Raw genomic sequence first — 23,164 nt, forward strand, 5'->3', positions numbered from 1 at the left:
TCTCTCTCTCTCTCTCTCTCTCTCTCTCTCTCTCTCTCTCTCTCTCCATCTGGGTCTTAATTCCATACTGGCCAGAGTAGTTCCCCACCTATGTGATCTAATTTGAAAAGTTTCTGCAATCATAATTCCCACCCACCCAAAGCCACCTCATTATTATAGGGTTAATGACTGAAATTCCATCATTAGTGATTCATTCCTTTTCATTGAGCATTTCCTTTTCCCTATCTTTCTTTAAAATATTAAGTATTGCAGGGACAGGCAAAGAAAGCATTCATCTTGGTGGGGGAAGAGGTCCTGAACTCTTAGATGTGTGTGTGTGTGTGTGTGTGTGTGTGTGTGTGTGTAGCAGGCAGAAAGTGAAGGTCAAACTACTGATCTTCCAAGCACTGGTACCATGTGTTCATTTTTTTTTCCATACCCCAATCTTCACATGACTCCAGTTAGAGAAACTAAATCCCTCAGAAGCCCAGAATAGCCCAGGAGTCTGAGGAATGTACTATTAAGTCTGAGAGAGCTCCATTAGCTTCCCCTGTGTCATTGTCAATGTCTAATTATATCTGGTCTATATATAACTCATGCATAACTGTAATTACTGTTTGTTATCTACCATACTTGGCTTGAATCTGTTGCCCCTCGTTCAGGACTAGAGGACAAGAGTTGGGATCCCCTGGAAGAGCCCCCAACCTGCTGGCTAATGTTTAGGGCACATTGGACTAATCTTACATGATGTGGTTTAAGAGAATGAGTCCAGAATTGAGTGGGAGGAATGGAGTCTCTTAAAATCCCCCATTTCCTTCAAAGCTCAGCTCAAGTACCATCTTCTATCTACATGAAGCCTTTCCTGATTACCCCAACTGCTAGTTCTCTCCCTCCCCAAATTACCCTGCATTTTATCTTGTATATACTTTGTGTACACACACACACATACACACACGAGATACTTAAATGAATTCAAGCTATTCATCAGAAGGCCAAATACTGAAGCTGAAGCTTAAATATTTTGGCCACAGGATGAGAAGAAAGGACTCATTGGAAAAGGTTCTAGGAAAGATTGAAAGCAAAAAGAAAAGGGAAGGGCAGAGGATGAGACAGAAGGATAGTGTCATGGAAACAGTACACATGAGCTTGGACAGACTTTGGGAGATGGTGGAGGATAGAAGGACCTGGTGTGACATAGTCCAGGGGATCATGAAAAGTCAGACACAACTGAACAATAACAACACACATGCTATTATCACCTCTAATAAAATGTAAACTCCTGGAGGGCAAGAATGAGTTTTATTTTTTATTTTTATGTTTCTATCCTTAGTGCTTAGCACATAGTAGGTGCTTAACTAATGTTTCCTGATTAATTGATTGATCAGATCATGAGGGGGATAATAGATATAGAACTGAAAAGAACCTCAGAGATCAATCAGTTGCCAGATCTTGTCATGGACCCCTTTGTACTCTTGGCAGTCTGGTGAAACCTAAGGACCCCAATGGTTGGCCAGCTATGTTATCTGAGCATCTACAGACAGGAAGGTTGCCATCAAGCTCACTTGGAGGGGCGGGCCTGATAACTGCAGTCATTTCGAAATAGTGATGAGTGTAACTGATATTTTGGGACATCTGCAACAACTTTAATGTATTATGTGATTTCTATCAGCAACAAAGTCACCCATTGGTATTGTTAATACAACCAATTTGAAGGAAATGCTAAATTTCATTTAGAGGTAAATCAAACTAAAGATGCATCTTATTTTCCCATCCAAGTTCATAGGCTCCCTAACCTATATCCAGAAAGGTCCCTGGACCCGAGGTTAAGATGCCCTTCTCTTCTCTTCTCCTCTCCTCTCCTCTCCTCTCCTCTCCTCTTCTCTCCTCTCCTCTTCTTTTGTCTCCATTTGCACAATCCCTTCCTCCACCCCTCACCCCTAGATCAAGCCCATATCATCTCTCTCCAGCTACTTTTACCAAAGCTCCCAAATTGGGAGATCTCTCTGATTCATCCTCCATAGTGCTGTCAAAGTCATTTTCCTCAAGTGCAGGTCTGACAACATCACTACTCCATTCAAGAAACTTCAGTGGCTCCCTATTATTTCCAAGAATTTTGTAAACTCTGTTTGGTATTTGATGTTCTTTATAACCAGGTCTTTACCTATGTTACTCCCTTCCATGACCTCGGTGGCCCAGCTGTGCTGACCTATTTACAATTTATCACACAAGAGAGCCCATTTCCAGCTTCATTGCCTTTGCATTGCCTGCTCCCTCCTTCCCAAGATCGGAATGCTCCCCTCCTAACTTAACTTTTAGAATACTTGAATTTTTTAAGACTCAGCTCACTTAGCCTCGTCTTAGTATTTCCATGGCGCCCCCAGGTTCCACCATCTCCTCCAAGACTAATTTCTATCGTTGTAATCTGCGCTAGAATATAAGCTTCTAGAGGGTAGAAACTTTGTTTTTCCCTTTGTATCCTCAAAGCTTAGCTCAATGCCTGACAGGTAGTAAGCCCCAACAAATGCTTGTGGATAAACTGACTGATCTTTTCTGACAGGAGTTTATAAGAGAAAGGCCGAGGTCTAGGAAGGTGAGGTCATTCACCCAAGGTCACACTAGTATAAGTGTCAGAGGTAAGTGGAGAAGTTTCCCCCAGGATCTTCAACTTACCTTAAATTTTCTCAGTTTACTGTCAACTGGCCTGAAAGTTTACATTCATTCACCTGTAGGTATATAGCACACACAAATCAGTTAATCATGCAAATAACCTCCTGGAGAGTTGGAGTTAACCAGTCATCCACATCTTTTTGGAATTAATTTAATTTGCTGTTTTCTTCGAAATATTTAAATAACATTAGCCTGGAGCAAGTGGGAGTTTTTATTGGAAGGGAAGAAGAGCAAATTGCTGACAGAGATTCCCCAAAGAATGTGGATAAAGATGACTGTAAATTTAAAAGCGGCCTGTCAGATCCAAGCATATTTTTTAAACTTTATTTTTTGGGTTTTTTTTTTGGGGGGGGGGATCCTGTGTTTTCTTTCACAGCATGACTAATGGGAAATATGTTTTGCATGACTTAAATGTATAACCTATATCAAGTTGCATGTCTTCTCAATAAGGGGGAACAGGAGGGAGGAAGAGAATTTAGAACTCAAAATTTTGATAAAACAAATGTTAAAAATTGTTTTTACGTGTAATTGGAAAAAAAGAAAAAGAAGCGCCTTGTCCCCATAGTCCCCTTGTCTCTCTTGGCTTGTCTGAAAGTTCAGGTCTTTCTAGAGAGCCAGGTGGTACAGTGGCTATGGTGGTTTGGAGGTAGAGTCAGGGAGTCCTGAGTTCACACCCAGCCTCAGACAGCAGCTACATGACCCTGGACAATCACGTGACCTCTCACCTCAGGTTCTACATTTGTAAAATAAGGATAATAATAGCACCTACCATAACGTTACTGTGATGATACAATTAGATAATGTTTGTAAAATACTATGCATACTTTAAGGCACTATCGAAATGCTAACTATAATGAACATTTTTGGCATTTATGGAAATATGGAAAACATTTGTCATAGCCTCACATGTATAATGGGCATCATATTGTTTGCCTTCTCAATGGGGAGGGCAAGAAGGGGTGCTGGAAAGAGAGAATTGGAACTGAAAAAATTTTAAATGTGTTTTAAAAAACATTTCTAGCTTTGAATTGAATGAAAACACAAATGACCTGCTTATTATATTTGTGTATGCTATGAATTTGTGGGTGTGTGTGGAGGGGAAGAAAGTTGATAGGTTTGGTGACAGAGTAATAATAGTAGCTTACATGGGAATAGGCCTTCAAAGGTTGCCCAACACATTTTATTCATTTATTGGTTGAATCTTACAAGTTAGGTATTACAGATATCAATCAATAAACATTTATTAAGAGCCTACTATGTGCTAGGCACTGTACCACCCCCTGCCAAAAAAAGGGGCAAAATACAGTCCCTCTCCTCAAGGAGCTTAGAATCTAAAGGGAGAGACAACATGCAAACAAATACATACAATATATACATGACATAATAAAGCAAGCTGTATAGAGGATAAATAAGAGATAATTAACAGAGGGAAGGCACTAAGATTAAGAGGGATTAGAGCTGTGGCTAGGTGGCACAGTGAATAGAGAACCAGCCCTGGAGTCAGGAGGACCTGAGTTCAAATCTGGCCTCAGATACTTAACACATAACTAGCCATGTGACCTTGGGCAAGTCATTTAACCCCAATTGCCCTACATAAAGCAAGAGAGAGAGAGAGAGAGAGAGAGAGAGAGAGAGAGAGAGAGAGAGAGAGAGAGAGAGAGAGATTAGAGAAGGCTCCTTGTGGAAGGTGGCATTTTAGTCGGGACCTGAAGGAAGCTAGGGAAGCTGACAGGAAGAAATGAGGGCAAGACAAGATTCCAAATGTGGGGAGAGCCAGGGAAACTTGACAGTCAAAAGATAGAGTGTCTCACTGGTGAAAAAGCCAGGAGGCCAGTGCCATTGCATCAAAGAGGAGGAGGAGAGTAAGGTACATGAAGATGGGGAAGGTAGCAAGGGACCAGGTTTTGAAAGATTTTAAAAGCCAAATAGAGAATTTTATACTTGATCCTGGAGGTAATAAGGAGTCACTGAGAATGGAGGGTGACATGGTCATATTTGTGCTTTAGGAAGATTAATTTGACATCTCCCTAATCGCTCTGCTATCCCACTCACCACAGATGCTTTGTGAGCCCCATTCAGCCCCAGTACCTATTGTCTCCCTTCTTCCTTTTATGGCTAAATTCTTTGAGAAAAATATCAATTAACAGATGCCTCCATTTTCTCTCCTCTCACTTTCTTCTTTTTAAATTTTTTTTTTTGAGTGGCTAGGTGGTGCAGTGAATAGAGCACCAGCCCTGGAGTCAGGAAGACCTGAGTTCAAATTCGACCTCAGACACTTAACACTTACTATCCATGTGACCTTGGGCAAATCAGTTAACCCCAATTGCCCTGCCTTCCCCCCTCCAAAAAGAAAAAAATTTTTTTTTCTAATTACATGTAAAAACAACTTTAACATTCTTTTTCAAATTTCGAGTTCCAAATTCTCTCCCTCCCCCCATCTAGAAGGGCAGCGATTTGACATGGGTGTTATACACACTGTCACTCTCTTCTCATCTCCTTACAATCTGACTTTAGACCTCATCATTCAACTAGAACTGCCCTCTCTGTAGTTACCAATGACTTCTTAGTAGACAAACATAATGGCTTTTTTTCAATCCTGTCCTTGACCTCTCTTCAACCTTTGATACTTTTTTGGTTCCTCTTCTCCATAAGACTCTCTTCCCTCTAGGTTTTTGTGACACTGATCTCTACGATTACCCTGTCTGACCACTCTCGGTCTTCTTTGCTCTATCTTCATCCACATCAGACCCACTAAGAGTATTTGCCCCTAAGGCTCAGTCCTGGGCCTCCTTCTCTGCCTCTCTACTCTTTCTCTTGGTGATCTCCTCAGGGCCCATGGTTTGAATTATCATCTCTATGCAGTTAACTCTCAGTTCTGCTTGTCCAGCACGAACCTCTTTCCTAATCTCCAGTCTTGAAACTTTAACCTATTACTAGACTTCTCAAACTGTGCAATTTACATTTTACTAGTTTCAGATGTCCTATACACATCTTAAACTCAACAAGTCCAAAATGGAATTCATCTTTCTTCTCTAACCACCCCTCCCGGACTTCCTAACTACCATATCATGATTCAGGTACCACCCCATCCTCCCAGTCACTCAGGCTCCAAACCTAGGTACTGTCCTTGATTCCTCACTCTCTCACTCCCCGTATCCAAAGAGTTGCCAAGCTCTGTTGTTTCTATCTTTCTAACATGTCTTGTAAGCTGCCCCTTCTCTCCTCTAACACTTCCCACCACTGCCTCCAATGTAGATTTTCATGACACCTGGAATATTATAATGGAATAGAATATACAATTGAATACATAATATAATGCTTAATACAATATAATATGATATAACAGAATATAACATAATATAACATAACAAAACATGACATGATATGGCATAACAAAATATACGACATGACATACATAATTAATATAACATAACATAATATAATGTAATTTAACATACATGTAACAATATAATTATAATGTAACATAATATAATTTAACATAACATAACATGATATAATATAACACAACATAATATAGTGTAATATAACATAATGTAATTATAATGTAACATAATATAATTAATATAATTTAACATGACATAACATGATATAACACAACATAATATAATGTAATATAACATAACATAATGTAACATAATATGATATAATATAATATAAAGAATATAACATAATAGCCTGCTGGTTGATCTCCCTGCCTCAAGTCTCTCTCTACTCCAATCCATCCTTTCTAAAATGCAGATCTGACCACATCACTCACCTACTCTATAAACTGCAGTAGCTCCCTATTACCTCTAAGGTAAAATATAAAATCTCTTTTGGTTGTTAAAGTCCTTCATAGCTGGCCTCTTCCTATCTTTTCAGTCTTCCTCTATCTTGTTCCTCTCTGTGCCCTCAGCAATCCAGTGACCCTGGTCTCCTTGCTGTTCCTCAAACAAAACAATTCACCTTCCAGCTCCAGGCATTTTCACTGGCTGCCCCTCCTTCCCCCACGTGCCAGGAGCTCTTTTCCTCCTCATCTCTGCCTCCTAGTTCCTTTGGCTTCCTTCAAGTCTCAGTTCAAGTCCCATCTTCTGCAAGAAGCTTTTTAAAGTCCTTCTTAATATCTGCATCTTTCCTGTGAGATTACTCCCAGTTTATCCTGTATATATCTTGTTTTTACATAGCTTTTTCATGCAGCCTTCCTTTGTATACTTAGCACTAAGCATAGTCCCTGACACATAGTAGGCATTTAATAAATGCTACTTGACTGAGTGTCGGGTGCATGGACTGGAGAGGAGGGAGGGAGGCTATTATAATAGGTGATGGCAGTGTCAGAGGACAGAAGAGGCATATATACGAGATCCTACAAAGGTAAAGTCCACAGGGCATGGTAGCAGATTGGATATGGGAGGGGAGGGGGAGAGAGAGTGAGGAGTCACATCTGGATGACCAGGTGGACCATGGTTCTCTCAACAGCTACAGGGAAGTCTGGAAAACTGAAGGTTGGAGGAAAGATGAGTTAAATTAAGACGTGCTGAATGAAAGATGTGTATAGGACATCCAGTTTGGGATATTTATTACATAATTGGAGATTAGAAGAGAGGTGTGGACTGGACAATTAGATCTTAGAACCCCGGGCATAGAGACGATAATTGAATCAGTGGCAGCTGACGAGATTCTCCCAGCTGGCAAGTATCAGACTGGAGCCTAGGTCATACTCCAGCACTTTCCCCATCACTCTCAGGAATAACGATCATAAATAATAATCATAGCTGATATTTACTGGAGCTTTAAGGCTTCCAAAATGATTTTAGTGGCAGTTGTTGGCACAGCACACAGAGTGCTGGGCCTGGAGTCAGGAAGACCTTGTTCACATCTGTCCTCACACACTCACTAGCTATGTGGCCCTGGGAAAATCACTAAAACTCTGTTTGCCTAAGTTTCCTCAACTGTAAAATGGGGATAATAATAGCACCTACCTCATGATTTGTAAGGATCAAATGAGGTAGTGTTTGTAAAATGCTTAGCCTAGTGCCCAGCACATAGTAGGTGATTTTTATACAAGCTGATTCCCCTTCTGCCTGTTTTATCTTATCTTCTCCCCTAGAAAGGGGAAGGGACTTGCCCCAGGTCACAAGGATTAAATGTCAAGGTCAGGATTTGAATCTACTGTACTCTGATTCCATGTCCAGTGTTCCTCCTACTGTATATACTAGACTGCATTACATTGCACTGAAACGAAGAATCTAGCATTATCATCATTGTGATTTCTGCAGGGGAAGCCATGGCCACTACTGGAACACCCCCTCCACCTTGGGATGAGCACAAGCCGATCGAGAAAGATACCATACAATCAGGTTAGACCAGATCTACCTCTGATCTCCAGAAGGCGAGGACCAAGCAGTATGACCTTTGGAGGAAGGATCTCTTGCTGAGAGGGGGAAAGGGGGGTTATGGGGGAGTATGACTTGGGCCCAGAATATCTTTCCACTGCCATTGGCCCTGTGGCTTGGGGCCCAGATAGCCTAATGCCCTTCTTTACCTAGTTCCTCATGAGTTCCAGATGCAGGGATTTCCTAGGCTATAATCCATATATACTCCAGGATGGAGCCTTGAAGCTCCTGCATGTTTGGGTTAGGCCTACACTTTATAGTCATCTGAAAGAGGACCCCATCTGGCCTAGGAATAGAGACTACAGGAAAAAATTGTTCTGTTCTTTTTCCTTTTAAGGGAGCAAAGATCCTTAAGTCTTATTTAAGAAAAATTTTATGGGGTGGCTAGGTGGCACAGTGAGTAGAGCACTGGTCCTGGAGTCAGGAGGACCTGAGTTCAAACCTGGTCTCAGACACTTGGTCACAGTTACTAGCTGTGTGACCTTGGGCAAGTCAGTTAACCCTGATTACCCTGCCTTCCCCCTCCAAAAAGCAAAAAAATAAAAATAAATTTAACTCCTCTAGTACTTAGCACAGTACTCTAGAGGTCCACCATGGATGCTTCTCAAATATTTGTTAAATTTGTTATACTAAAAAGTCCACCAGTGAAACCACTCTGGAGTAGACCAAAGATTGTGGAGTGGAAATAAGTGGAAATAAGGACTTAAGATCAATTGACTGGGAGATTATTGGGACTTCCAAGTCAGAGCCATGTCCAGTGAGGACTATCCCACTAAGACTACTGTCCGGGGGCGGCTAGGTGGCACAGTGAATAGAGCACCGGCCCTGGAGTCAGGAGGACCTGGGTTTGGATCCAGCCTCAGACACTTGACACAAAAATAAACTAGCCGTGTGATCTTGAGCAAGTCACTTAATCCCAATTGCCCTACCCTCCCCCCCTCCAAAAAAAAAAAGCAAAAAATAAAAAAAGACTACTGTCCATTTGTTCACCAGAGTCCCAAGGACTCCCTAATGGATTGTAGTTGTAGGACAGAAACGTTGATAAAATAATTAGTAAATTAATTATTCCTCAGATTCATGGGATTTTAGAGGTGCATCATAGTATAAATGCCTCATTTGTAGGAGTATACTACTGCCGTTATTATCCCCATTTTACAGAGGAGGAAACTGAGGCCCATTCTGTAATGACCAAGTGCCCCTCTGCTCACCAAAGTTCAAGAGAATCCCTAGTTGGGTAGAAAAGCCAGAAACCCTCTAGTGATCTCTGATCTCTGATACAAGAGGGTAAAGGCAGGCCTGATCAATGTCTTCTGTCTTATGTGTTTCACAAAAGAAAAAACCAAAGCCAATGAAAAAGAAGAGGAGCATCCTCTTTCAACAGGAGAACATAAAAATGCCACTTCTCCCTCTCCTGTTCCATCTCCCTCATCATCAAAATCATCATCATCATCATCATCATCATCATCATCATCGTCATCATCGTCATCATCAGGTAAAACAATTTTCACTTTGGATCTCCTTTTACAAAAGTTTTTATTGATATTTTCTGTTTCTTCTATCACTGTATTACCCCCAGTGATCCCTTCCCTAGCCTCTGTTTTCAGTAAATATCCTCTGCTTGGGATATTTAGGGCAGCTTTGGGTGTGGTTTATTACCCACTTGAACAGGTCACTATTTCCATTTGTTCCATTGTCCCTTGCCTTATGTTCCTTGTCTTTGTCCTCTTCAGGAGAAGTTTGAGGCCCCTGAAACATAGCTCTGACTTTTGTGGCTCTTTAGTAGTAATTGTGTTCTTTTTATTTTAACATTTTTATTATTATAATTAATTTTAAAAAGCTTTATTGACTTTCTGTGATTGTACTGAAATCTGGGCTCTGTTCTTATAGATAGCAACGGCGACGAGGACCAGCTCCACAGGATCGACAAAAAACCTCATCCGGGTGAGCTCACGAGCAGTGGGGTCAAAGTCTGACCTGTGTGGGAGGAGAAAATAAAAGCCCCGTAGACTCTTAGAGTTGGAAGCAGAGCCACGGCCTTGATTCTGCATTGGGGCAGCTGCAAGTTTATTCCCAACCCAACTTTTTAAGACAAATTCAATTGAGAGGGGGTAGAAGAGTGGGAAAAACCTGGGAAAAGATGCCTGCCCTTTGGATAGGAGTCACCATATAGAAAGAGACTCCAGTATGCTGGCTCATTGGTGGGATCCTGGGAAGCTGTTGGAGAGGTTATCCTTTGGGGAGACACCAAGGAGGTCCTGATTCAGCAAAATATTGCTGAAAGTACCACCTTTTAATTGACTAATTATCCTTGCTAACTTGGTGCTATGTTTCATTATTTTAATCTGCTAAAGTTTTCGATCACGACTGCTCCCAATGGCCTTTATATTTTGGCATCCTCTTGCAAAGTAACCAGTCACCCAGCCTTAGTCAGAAGAGATGCTGGAACTTATTTAGTTCAAACCTTCTCTGAGCACAGGAATCCTTTCTAGAAGTAACCCTGCCAGGTGGTCACTCAGCTTCTGATGAAACTCTTCCTGGGAGGGGAATCCATTCCATTGTTGGAAGACTCTGATTGTTGCTTCTTCTTCATATTGAGCTGAACATAATCTGCCCACTCATCTTAGTTCTACTTTCCAATTGCACAGACCAAGTCTTCTCTTCCGCCTTGGAACAGTGCCTCTGAGAGGCTCCAGCCACTGCCTTGGTGTAGAGTGCTCTCACTCCTCCATTCCCCCCATTCAGTTCCTTCCCACCCTTTAAGGCACAGCTCAGACACTATTTTCCCCATGCTACTGTCCTTGAGCCCCAGCAGAGCGTAATGTCCTTTGATCACGTTTTCTCCCCTTTTGAATTTTCCTTACATTCCAGTCATTTGGGTTCATGGTTCTTCTATCTTGATAGACAAAAGACTCCGCAGAGGCAGGGAACAGGGCTTCTTTGTCTCTGTATTCCCTTCTGGTGCCTGGTAAAGAGCCTTGCACATAATAAATGTCTGTGTTCTCATCCAGACATCGTCAAAGATGAGTCAAGGATTAAGAAGGATGAACTTCAGCTGTATGAAGGTAATTCAATTCAACTCAACAGACATTTCATAAGATCATAGATTGAGAGCTGGAAAGAATCTTGAAGGTCATCAGGTCCAATCCCCTCCCTGTAAGGTGAGGAAGCCAAGGTTGAGAGAATAAGTAATTTGCCCAGGGTCCCCAGAGCTAGGGTAAGAGGCTGGATTTGAACCCAGCCCTTCTTAATTCCAAGTCCAACAAACCACACTGCCTCATATGCACAAAACACTCTACTAGTTTTTAGGAATACAAAGACAAAATCAAGCAAACCCTGCCCTCAAGGAACTTAAATTCTATTGAGGAGAGGAGAAAACAACTCCTATACAGGTAGATAGATACAAAATCAATAAGTTAATTAATTGATAAGTAATTAACTAATCCATTGCTAATAAGAAATAATTTTAATAGTGTTCCAATGCTAACCATTGGGGGTAGATAAGGAAAGGTTACCATAATTTCAGAAGAAGCCAAAATGAGGAGCTATTGGCATGAAAACAATCAGTAAAGTGGTTTCCAAAGGAACATTAGTAACTTACCTTTTGAAGGCAGCTAAATGGCATAGCAACAGAGTGATGGATTTGTAATCAGGAAGTCCTGAGTTTGAATCCTACCTCAGATACTTGCTAGTGGTGTGACCCTGGGCAAGTCATTTATTTTCTCAGCCTCAGTTTCCTCATCTGTACAATGGGGATGATAATAGTACCTCATCACAGGGTTGTTGCAAGGATCAGGTAAGATAATACATGTAACCTCAAAGTGCTATATAATTGTTAGCCATTATTACTTATTATTATCATTTGTACTTTATATAGCAATCTCAAATTTGTAACATGTTTTACATATATTGTCTTGTTGCAGTAAATTCTTACTAACATCAAAAAAGGCAACAACATAGTAAGAATGACCAGAAAAATTCCTTGTTTCTCTGGGAGACAAAGGGATAAAATGAGAATGATGTCGCAGAAAAAGCAGTTCATTCATATAAACAAGAAAATGAGCTTTAACTTATTTTTGAACTTACCACTTCTCAGTAGGAGTATAATTTAGGCCTCCATTATCTGGAAGTCCTGCATCAATTGATTCTTTGCAGGTAGGCAACTTTCATTAGCCATTTTATAGAAGGTCTGGCTAATTTTCACAAGAACAGAGGTCTTCATGCTTTTGACAACTACTCAGTGTTCATCAATATATGTGTGTATACATATATACATACATGTAATATATAGGTTTCCAAAACAGTCTTATGCTTCCTAAATAATATGCTACTAAAACTTATTCCTTATTTTCTATTTTCAAATATAATGATAATGTTTAGATACTGATTGTTTTCATTTGTTTTGGGGATGGGGTAGATACACCTGGAGAGATAAAACCCTATGATGAATCAGGTAAATATCCCAGTTATAAATCTGTCATTATTGGGGAAACAAACGTGTTCTCCACATTGTGGGAGAGCAGAAACTAATGTTTAATTTCTTGTTTACAGGGCTCAGAAGAAGAGAAGTTGTACCATCAGATGGTAAATATATAAACTAAAGATGTGGTGATGGATATTGGGTTTGCCTCTAGGGTAAAACATTGCCAGAGACATTCAAAGGCTGTGGGTTGTTAAGTACCCCAGCACTACAGAGCTGGTCTTCTATACAGGTTGAACAGACAGCCAATTTGAGGTGTATCAGGGAGGGTCTCTGCCCCATAAAATATCTTTTCCTACCTAACCTAGTGCTACCATTCATTCTCTCAGATCTTTAAGGGTTCTTGGGCAGTGGTGTTAGAGAAATGTGACTTTCATTTGGCTTTGAGTCTTTCCTCTATCATCTCTGAGCTGTGTGACATTGGACAAGTCACTTCATGCCCATCTTACAGGGTTGTTGTGATGATCTCATGGGATGAGAAATGAAAGGTGCTTTGGAATTGTAGAGCATTATATAAAAGGTAGCTATCATTGTTGTTGGCCTTTGTTTTCAAAGTCGACTAATGCTATCATGGGGTGATTGTTATAACTGCCCCCATGAGTGAGAACCTGAAGCCATCATTAGTTATCCAGAAAACAAGGTATCTGGAGAGCAGAAATGCACCGGGACGGGGGAGGGAGGGAACAAACGGAGGTGGGAAGGCACCAATGTCAAACCTTATAGACATCTTTGCAGTTTTACCAGCTGCAGGCCAGCCTTTGCAGGTTAATCATTCGCTTAACAAATATTTATTGAATGCCTACTATATACAGAACATTATGTTAGGGGCTGGAGGAGATATAAAAAATATAAAAGATATAAAAAAGACATGGTGCCTGCCTTGAAGAACTTTATAATCTATAGAAATATGTTTTGCATGACTTAGAATTTGCATAATGGGTATCACATTTCTGGGTCATCTCATTGGGTAGGGGAAGGAGTTGAAGGAAAGAGACAATTTGGAGATGAAAATTTTTAAAAATTAAAAAAAAACATATTTTAAAAGAAAGAAATTTTCCAGTCTAGTGCTGATGCCATCAAAGGACTTAAGTAGTAAATGCGGTAATGTCAGTAAGACTTACCATGGGTTTAGAAGTCACTGAGAGGACTAGACACTAAATTTAGGGGTTTATATTCTCTGGCCTTATCTATACTATGAACTTGCAGAGTAAATGAACCAGAGCTATTCCTTTGGTTCAAGAAGAAAAATCCATTCCATTGAAAGAGAAAATTGAATTGAAAAAGAATCAAAAGAGAAGAAATTAATTTTTCAAGTGAAAACTACCCCTTGAAAATTCATTGTCATATTAACACAATCATCCTTTTGTTTTAAAGAGCCAGAAATAGAAGACAGTCAGGCACAAAGAATGAACATAGAGAAAGATGGTAAGAAACTCTCCACATGGTTCAAAGTTTCTTCTCCCCATTTTGGAGTCAGAATTTTAAACTGAGTGGACCATATCTTATTGTGCTTTATTGTTCACACTTGGATAATAAAAATGGGACAGAAACATTGGCATCTTCCCACAATGCTGAGATATTAGTAAGCTTTATAACCTCGAGCAAGTCACTTTTCCTTTCCCTTACATATAAAATTCAGGAGATGGATTAGCTGGTCTCTGAAGATTCCTTTTAACACCGATATTCCATGTTCTAAGGTACTTCCTAGGTCTGACATCACAGCTCTGACACTACCTGGGTGATGTTGTCCAAGGTACTCCTGGGCCTTAGTTTCTTCATCTGCATAATGAGGGCATTGGATAGATAATCTCTAATTCTAATCTCAACTATCTCCTTAGTCTAATATTTAATGACTTGAATAGGAAATATTTAACAGAACTATGGAAGACAAAAGATTAGGCTAGGAAGAGATTCCTGGTAAGGCCTAAAGTGGGAAGACTTGGAAGACAGAGTTTTGGGTTTTGTTTCACACCTCAAAAGATGGATATGGACTAAATTTATCCTGAAGGGAGAAGACAGGAAGTCAACCAGCAGTTTCCTGTGAGGGAAGTACTTAGCAATTCCAACATGATTGAACTCACCTGTCATATGAAGGGGTTGGACTAGATCAGGGGAGTCAAATTCCAGTCAAGGGAGTCAAACTCCAGAGGAACCATTATCTGGAAAATAAATAAATAAATTTAAATAATTTATAATAAATCACATATATATATAATAAACTAAATCAAAATACAATACAGCATAGATGATGTTAATTTGTGGTTTTCTTAGTCAATCTGCTGCCTGCAATTTGAATTTGACACCACTGGATTAGATGGCCTAGAAGGTCTTTGCTTACTCTAATATTCTAGGATTCTAAGTCAGGAGAGGAAAATTTTATATGATTTAAGAAAAATGGGGCTGGGACAAAATGTGGGCATTAGTTGAAGGGCTGGGCAATAGGTGGTAAAGCAAATTCATATACCTGCAGAATTTCTTTGTTTAGAGCTGAAAAGAACCTTAGTAGCTCTCTTGTCCAGTCCTACATTTTACAGATGAGGAAACGAAGGCCCAGAGATTCCTAGGTAGGACATGAGTTCACATTTAACCAATGTTTATGAAAGGCCTACTGTGTGCAAGCAGTAAAGTACCTATTAGGGAAGATATAATTTTTAGATAAGACAGGGTCCCTGTTCTCATGGAGTTTATAATTATAGATAGGTGAAGTCAGTGACCCACTGGAAACTCCATATTGGAAAATCAATAATTCCTTTAATTATTTAAAGAGATAATTTTTATTGTCAGGCTGGGAGAGTAGAATAAAGATTAATTTTCGGTTCTTTTCTTTTCAGATGAATTTTTCCATTTTGTCCTTCTTTGCTTTGCTATTGGGGCCATGCTAGTCTGTTATCACTACTATGCAGGTAAGGCTGACTTGGGGGAAAATGAGGAGTGAGAAAGAGAGGCCTGTTGGTGCTCATACAGAAGTTAACCCACATTCTCCCTTGCTCAACTTCCCAGATTGGTTCATGTCTCTGGGCGTTGGTTTGCTAACCTTTGCTTCTCTGGAGACTGTTGGAATATATTTCGGCCTGGGTAAGTAGGACTTCAAGTACCCCATGGATCTGGGTGGTCCCATGCTGTTGAAACTTGGTCTTCAGTGGTTATAAGACACATATTGCAAGGCGACCATCTTACGATATTGGTATTTATTTCCAAAAAGAATTTCAGAGCACTTGCAAAATTGAATAGAACAATATAAAAGTGGGTGGCTTAAAATGAAAAAGGGAAAGGCCCATTAAAAGGAACATAGAAATATAGATGCTAACAGGTGCCTGAAATAAGTTAATTATTGAAGTCAGGCACAGTCTGTAGCCCTGAATTCCTTGGCAATTCAAAAATTCATTAATTCATTTATATGACAAGTCTTCATTGAGTCCCATTTGTCGAGGTCCCATGTACTGTGGGGGAGACAAAGATAAATGAATTCCAATTCCTATTTTCAGAAGTCTCAATCTAGCAGCGGAGTAAAGAAAATGTGCCCAGATAACAATAACACAGTGTAGAATGTGAATGAACAATAAGATGATCACACAATATGAATGAGAACGTTAATACCAGACTGACTTAGGCCCTAAAATTCCAACTCTAGAAACTGCTTGATTTCAAGGCTTTCTCACTTGACAAAATGTCAGACTCCTAGGAAGGCTAGAAGCCTACAGCCATCATCGTACATTTATAGCTCAGGAGAAATGAGTTTTCCTGGTAGCAGACTATTATATAGAATAAAAAGGAGAGATCATGAAGGCAAAAGGAGTGAGAATAAAGCCAAGAGAAGGGCATCAAGAGAGGGGACAGGACATTCATCACAAATTTCTCTTTGTCTTTTGAGAAAAGAGCCCTAGAAATGGGGCTGGAAACTGACTGCCCAATCTCCTTGTTTCTAGTAGTGACCTGGGATCTTTTAGTCCATAACTAGGAATTCTTGATTCTGGGGCAAATTTAGCCAAGTAAATATTGGGAGGGAGGTAGAGTAGAGGTATGGAGAACAGACTGCCTTGATCAGATGCAGTTACTTTGGGTTGTAGGGAAAGACGTATCCAAGGGAGTCTGGTCTAGGAATCTGAAACTATATTAACCAACAGTTCTTGACTCCCAATCCCCTGGAAAAGATGGGGTGGGTAGGGAAAGCATCAAGTAGGAGAAAAAAGACTTGGGAAGATAGTTATCACAGTGATAAGAGCTAGAGGGCACCCTTGTACCGTTGCCCTGCAATGATAGAGGTTTGTGAGGGATAGTGAAGGGTTGGGGCAGTGGGCCAGAGGAAGCTTATGGGGAGAAAATATACTGCCCCATGAAGATTGACGCCCTATAACAAAGCCCCAGTCACCCCACCCTAGTTACAGCTCTGCCTTTCTTGCAGCAAATAGTTTAGGTAATGTCTCAGAGACATGTGGTCCTAAGGGAGTAGGGGGCCCTGAACTGGGAGGAAGGTCACTTGTCTTAATTACAGGGTTGGACTAGATGGTTCTAAATCTCTGACCTTAATAAATCCATTTTTTTGTTTCTTAACAGTGTATCGGATTCACAGAGTACTTCAGGGTTTCATCCCCCTCTTTCAGAAAATGAGACAAATAGGTAACTTTTGAGGTTTTCCTGAGTCCTAAGACCCCTTTGCTTTGACGTGCTTATATTCTGCACTGGCAGAGTCTCCTGATTATAATGGTGATCCCTCCCTGGATTGTAATCTGCAAAGCATTTGGATATCCATGATCTCATTTGTTCTTCGTAACAAACCTTGAGGGAAATCAGGAGAAGAGAACATTATCCCCATTTTTTAGGTGACGTAAATGAGGCCAGAATGGTAAAACCAGTCATCTGACATCACACAACAATTTTGTAACAGATCCAGCACTCGAACCTAGGGCTCCTGACTCTTAATTTATAATAAGCCACCTTGGTGGCACAGTGGATAGAGTGATGGCACTGGAGTCAAGAAGAGATGAATTTGAATCTTTTCTCAAATGTTTCCTAGAAGTGTGACCTTGGGCAATTCACCTAACTTCTCTGGGCCTTGTTTCCTCAACCACAAAAAAAAAAAAAAAGGTGTTGAACTAGACACGTATGAAGAATGTCTCTTCCATATCTAAATCTATGATCTGTGCATTTCAGAAGACCTGATTTCAAATCCTGCTTCATGCCCTTACTCGCTGTGTTTATGGCCAAGTCACTTCTCTTTAAAATGAGGGTCATGCTACCTGCATCATCTACCTCAGGGGCTTGTGGCATAGCTCAAATGAGGAGATACGCAGCAACATCTAAATGTTGGTTGGGATGATGCCAACCTTGTCCTTGATGCTTTTTGTCAGAGCCCTTTAGCGTACCTTATGGAAATGGAGTCTCACAGAAGCCTGGGGAGGCAAGCAGGGCTGCTATCATCCCTACCCTGTCTCTATAGCCCTAGCAGGTCTAAAGCACAGAGTCTAAGTCACCATTACTGGATGTCAACAGAACTGAGATCAGCGCACAGGTCTCTTGACCCCTGGTCCATTGTTCTTTCTGCTCTCCTAGGTTGATCCTAGGTAACCATTCTGTCTTGGCACTAAGCAGCTAAAACTAGCCCAATTGTGTGCAAAGAGTGACAGCTTTGGCATTAGAGGGCTGGGTTTCAAATCCTCGTTCTGCTACTTACCTGTGTGATTCTGAAAATGTCGCAAACTATTAAAAACTTTGTCTATTTCCACTATGCCACTTACCTTCCCCCCCCCCATTTTTTTCAATTTTTTACAATCAAAACCTGTGGAGTATCCTCAGAGTTGCTCCCAGCTCTCTGGCCCTCACTGCTTCAACTGTATAATGTTGAATGAGACAAAAGAGTTCTTAACCTTTTTTAGGTCATTAATCCCTTTGACTTTCTGGGAAAGCCTATGAACTTTTAGAATAATGATTTTAAATGCATAAAATAAAATACACATAACTTCAAAGAAAACCAAATAAATTGGAATACAATAATTTTTTTTTAAAGCTCACTGATTTCAGATTAAGGATTCTTGGACTAGAGGATGTCTCAGGGCCCTTGTAGCTCTCTAGCTCTATGAACCTACAGGGACATTTTACCCAAATATCAGGAAAATACCAATAACAATGAATTCAGGTTTATATGTAATTATTATGCAATGAAACAATTAAGTAATTAATCATTAAATCCAATTAGTTCTAAGAAAAAATAAATTGGTCAAATAGGACATCTTGGAGACCAGTGCACAAGCCAACATAACTGTTCTTATTATAATGGAGTGTTCTGGGGAAAGAGAATGAGGATTTGTTGTGATCTTCACATTCTGCCTTCTCACAGGTTTTCGGAAGTCAGACTGAGAGGCTGGTTTCAGGAGGACAACTGGCATCAGGATGAACTTGGGGCCATCAATCCAGAAATCATATAATCAGTCGTCCTGGAACAGCACCAGGGTAAAGGAACCCCCCATTCCATGCTTTGGTGGGACCTGCTGGAGAGAAATAAAAGCACTGTCCTTCAGCATCACCTGATAAATCTGGGCATTGGACCAGTCAAGTCTTCAGGTCCTAAGCTCACTTCACTTTTATTCTAAGGGTTGACTAATAATCAAGGGGAGGGAAAGATTAACGGGAGGGAGTGGGAGAGAGTCCATGTTTTCCCACCTGAGTGGTTCTAATTCTGAAGAAGAGAAGCCTTCATTGGAAAAGCATTTGGAAAAAAATGGTCTTGGTAGAGTGTCTTGAGGGTTCCTCCCAGCTTTGATCTGGTTTGGACTGGCCCTGACCATGACCTTCATCTTTGTGTTTCCTACTTGCATGACACTCTTCAGTCAAGTGATATTTGTTGGTTTGGTCTTTCCATGGGTAGAGACTTCCCCAAAACAGCAGGGATTCCTAGGCATCTGAACTCAGAGAAGAGCTGGCCAGGCTCACAACCACCATCCAAGCTAGAGGGGTGGGGATACTTCAACATACTTGAGTCAGATAGAGACATACAGTTTCTTCAACCATTCAAGCTGAAAGCTATGACCATTGACTACACAGGAAGAAATATATCATGCTGGGAGTGGAAAGTAATCAGAATAAATTATTTATGATCATGAAAGCAGTGTTTGTGTCTTACATCTATCCCCCAGATCCAGTCATGTTATAACTATTTTGGCCTGATCTAACTCCAAATACATTTCTCTTTTTCTTGGGTTTGTACAACTTATATAATAGTCCTTTGTATTTCTGTATTGCATTTTCTTAAGGAAGGATCATTCCCTCTACCCCTACCTAGCCTCCTAAAGAGCCAGAATATGGGTGTGGGAGGTAGTGTGGTCAAGTGGTATTACAGTGTGAGGACCTGAGTTCCAATCTTGCTTTTGATGGTCACTACCTGTTTGACTTTGGGCAAGTCACTTGGGCCTCAGTTTCTTCTTCTGTGAGAAATTTCTTTTCATAAGGGTATTGAACTAGAGTGCCCCTTCTAGCTCTGGGTCTATGTTCCTTTAAGATGAACTACAATGGGGATAAATGGAATGGGAATTATTGAACTTGATTAAAAAAAACAACCAGCTAATCCAGCTTTACAAGCACAGAACTGGGAAGATGGAGCTTAAAGGCATGTCATATGAAAAAGACTTGAAGGTTTTAGATGATGAGGACCTCACGATGAGCCAACAACAGTGTGATGTGACTGCCAAAAGGTTAATTTGATCTTAGGCTGGATTAAAAGAAATATGGCAGCCATCCACCGCCATCTGCTTCTGGTCGGCAAGGGCCTCATTTTACAAAGGGTGCCGGTTGGAGTAAGAGCAGAGGAATGCGAAGAAGATGAAGGGTCCAGAAGCTGCAGTGTTAGGAATGACTGAGGGCAGGGGGCATTCTCTTAAAGACAATTATACAAAGTAGAAGGGAGAACTGAGTTTTCTTCTCAGCCTTGCTACTAAGTAGCTATGAGACTTTCAGTCAATAAATATTTAGTAAGCACCTACCTTGCTTCAGGCACTATGCTAAGAGCTTGGGATGAAAAAAAAAAAGCGACAGTCTCTGTCCTCAAGGAGCTTACAATCTAATTGGAGGAGACAACACACAAGGAGAGTGAAAAGTGGTGGGGTGCTGGGTACAGGGGCATGATGGATCCCAAAGGAGTGCAGATGGGTAAAAATGAAGAGATGCCTGGTTTGGGCATCTTCCTTAAATGAGGTTTTGGGAAGAGCTCTCCATTCTGCCCTTCAATTGGAGGGGTCCCAGGGGCAGAGAGTCCTGATGAAATGTGAGTACCAGGGCTGATGGGATCTTGTAGGATAATGAGGTTTCTGGGGGCATGATGGAGGCCAAAGAAATACAGCCAAATGGGATACCATATGGCTTGTTTGGGTGCCATGCTTTAATGGAGGTTCTTGAAGGAGCTCTCTACCCTTCAGTCAGAGAGAAAGGTCCCAGAGTCTGAGATGTTCAATCCAGGGCTGAAGTGATCTTCCAGGATGCAGAGGTTTCTGGGGCTGCAAGGAGAGCCAGAAGAGAGAGAGAGTGTAGATGCCTCAATGCAAAACCATTGTTGCAATTAGAAAAACAATGTATGGGACAGGTGCCCTAGTTTGGGAATGAGAGGAAAGGAGAGACTGGAGTTTCTTATTCTTGTGCAAAGGATGAAGAGACTATGGAAAAGTTAATTCATGCACAGCAGAGCCATAACTAGCTGAAACTTCCCTTTTGGCAAATCCAGGTGGTGGCTGATGGTGGGGGCGGGGAAGGAAACAAAACTCAGTCCCAGGAGAAGAATAGGAGGGGGCGGGAGAGGCGGGTAAAGAGGGCAGTGAGGGTGGGTGGCGAAGAGCCACAGGTGCTGTCGAACTGAGCACAGTCCCTACCTCCAGTGCAATTGTACCAGAAGAGGGCACTCAGCATCTTAGGGAGTCCTGAGGAGATAATGGCTCCCCAGACAGGCCCTGAGGCCAGCCCTATTACACCCCATACTAGGTAGGGTGCTGGTGCATAGGGTCAGTTTATTGCATAAGTCACTGGTTATGACACTAGAAATACTAGAATAGAAAGAGCAATGGTTGGAAGACCTCATTTCAAATCCTGGCTCTGCCACTTAGTAGTTGCGTGACTTTGGTCAATCTGAATTTTCTTTTGCTGATATTTGTTTTTACAAATGTTTTGTTTATGTTATTTCCTTTTTAAAATAAAGTTTATTGATATCTCTTGATTTTTACATCAACAGAATTTCTCCCAATTTTCTTCTACTTCCCCCACCAGAGAGCCATCCCATATAACAAATAATAATTTTTAAAGAAAAAAGAGACAAAAAAATCTGTAAAACCAATCAATTCATCAAAAAAAAAATGTCTGAAGATGTCTGAAATGTGCCACATCTATGGTCCTGCAAAGAGATGGAGTGGGAGATCTCTCTTTAGGAGCAATGCTATTCTTTGTAATTTTGTAAAATTTCAATTTGTAAAATTTGTATAATTCACTTCTGGGGGGTGGCTAGGTGGCCCTGGAGTCAGGAGGACCTGAGTTCAAATCCTGCCTCAGACACTTGACACACTAACTGTGTGACCTTGGGCAAGTCACTTACCCCCAATTGCCCTGCCTTCCCCCCTCCAAAAAGCAAAAAAAAAATTTACTTCTGATTGTTCTTTCCATTTACATTGTTGTGACTATTATGTATATCATTTTCTTGGCTCTGTTTACTTTACTCTTTTTTAGTTCATGTAGATATTTACATGTTTATCTATATTTATTCATTACATACACAATTTCTTTTTTATTTTTAATCTTTTTTTTTTTACTTTTTGGAGGGCAATTGGGGTTAAGCGACTTGCTCAAGGTCACACAGCTAGGGGTTTTTTTTTTTTGGTGTTAGGTGTCTGAGGCTGGATCCGAACCCAGGTCCTCCTGACTCCAGGGCTGGTGCTCTATTCACTGCGCTACCTAGTCGCCCCATACATACATGATTTCTTATGATACAGTAACATTACATTCATATACCATGATTTATTTAGTTATTTCCCAACTGATACCTATTTAATTTGTTTGTAATTCTTTGCTTCCACAAAAAGTGCTGCTATAAATATTTTGGTGTATATAGGGACTTTCTTCTCATCATTAACCTCCTTGGGGTATAAGCCTAGTATTGATATTTCTAGGTCAAAGGGTATGAACATTTTAGTCAATTTATTTGCATAACTGCAAGTTACTTCTCAAAGTAGCTGTACTGATTCACAGCTCCACCAACAATGTACCAGTATGTGTGTCTTCCCACAATCCCTCCAGTATTAACTGTTCTCATTCTTGTCAGTTTGCGGGGTATGAGGTAAAAATGTTAGGGTGATTTGCATTCCTCTTATATTAGTGATTTGGAGCATTCTTTCATATAGTTGTTAAGAGTATGCAGTACTTCTGAGAACTGGTTTGTTCATATCCTATAACCATTAATTACTGGAAAAAGTCAATTTATTCTTCTCAAGTTTCCTCAAGAGGTCTTTCCTGGTTCTCCCAGAAGTTAAAACTGTCCTTCTCAGATCACCTTCCACTTTATTTATTTGTTGTCTCCTTTAGAATGTAAGCTCCTTGAGGGCCTTCTCTTATGTCCCCAGAGCTTATTACAATGCCTGAAACACAGTTAAGCTCTTAATAAACACTTGTTGATTGGTTATAA

General features: G+C 40.6%; 1 protein-coding gene across 3 annotated transcripts in view; it reads left to right on the forward strand.

The window, feature by feature from the left end:
- Window positions 1–19,615, forward strand: part of TMEM40 (transmembrane protein 40) — a 28,050-nt gene extending 8,435 nt beyond the window's left edge. The window contains exons 2-13 of one of the 3 annotated variants that reach the window (XM_069083894.1): window positions 2,537–2,612; window positions 7,923–8,003; window positions 9,373–9,531; window positions 9,927–9,980; window positions 11,048–11,101; window positions 12,454–12,489; window positions 12,588–12,620; window positions 13,891–13,941; window positions 15,348–15,419; window positions 15,517–15,591; window positions 17,071–17,133; window positions 18,851–19,615. In XM_069083894.1, the coding sequence (XP_068939995.1) occupies window positions 7,931–8,003; window positions 9,373–9,531; window positions 9,927–9,980; window positions 11,048–11,101; window positions 12,454–12,489; window positions 12,588–12,620; window positions 13,891–13,941; window positions 15,348–15,419; window positions 15,517–15,591; window positions 17,071–17,133; window positions 18,851–18,870 (690 nt within the window). In that variant the 5' untranslated portion in view covers window positions 2,537–2,612; window positions 7,923–7,930 and the 3' untranslated portion in view covers window positions 18,871–19,615. The remainder of the gene's footprint in view (window positions 1–2,536; window positions 2,613–7,922; window positions 8,004–9,372; window positions 9,532–9,926; window positions 9,981–11,047; window positions 11,102–12,453; window positions 12,490–12,587; window positions 12,621–13,890; window positions 13,942–15,347; window positions 15,420–15,516; window positions 15,592–17,070; window positions 17,134–18,850) is intronic. The other 2 variants (XM_069083892.1, XM_069083891.1) reach the window with 2 other exon arrangements.
- Window positions 19,616–23,164: the final 3,549 nt, after the last annotated feature.

The sequence above is a fragment of the Petaurus breviceps genome, unplaced genomic scaffold (genome assembly GCF_028583685.1).
Source record: "Petaurus breviceps papuanus isolate PSGF00001 unplaced genomic scaffold, PetGlider_PUasm1.0 174, whole genome shotgun sequence".
Classification (NCBI taxonomy): Eukaryota; Metazoa; Chordata; class Mammalia; order Diprotodontia; family Petauridae; genus Petaurus; species Petaurus breviceps.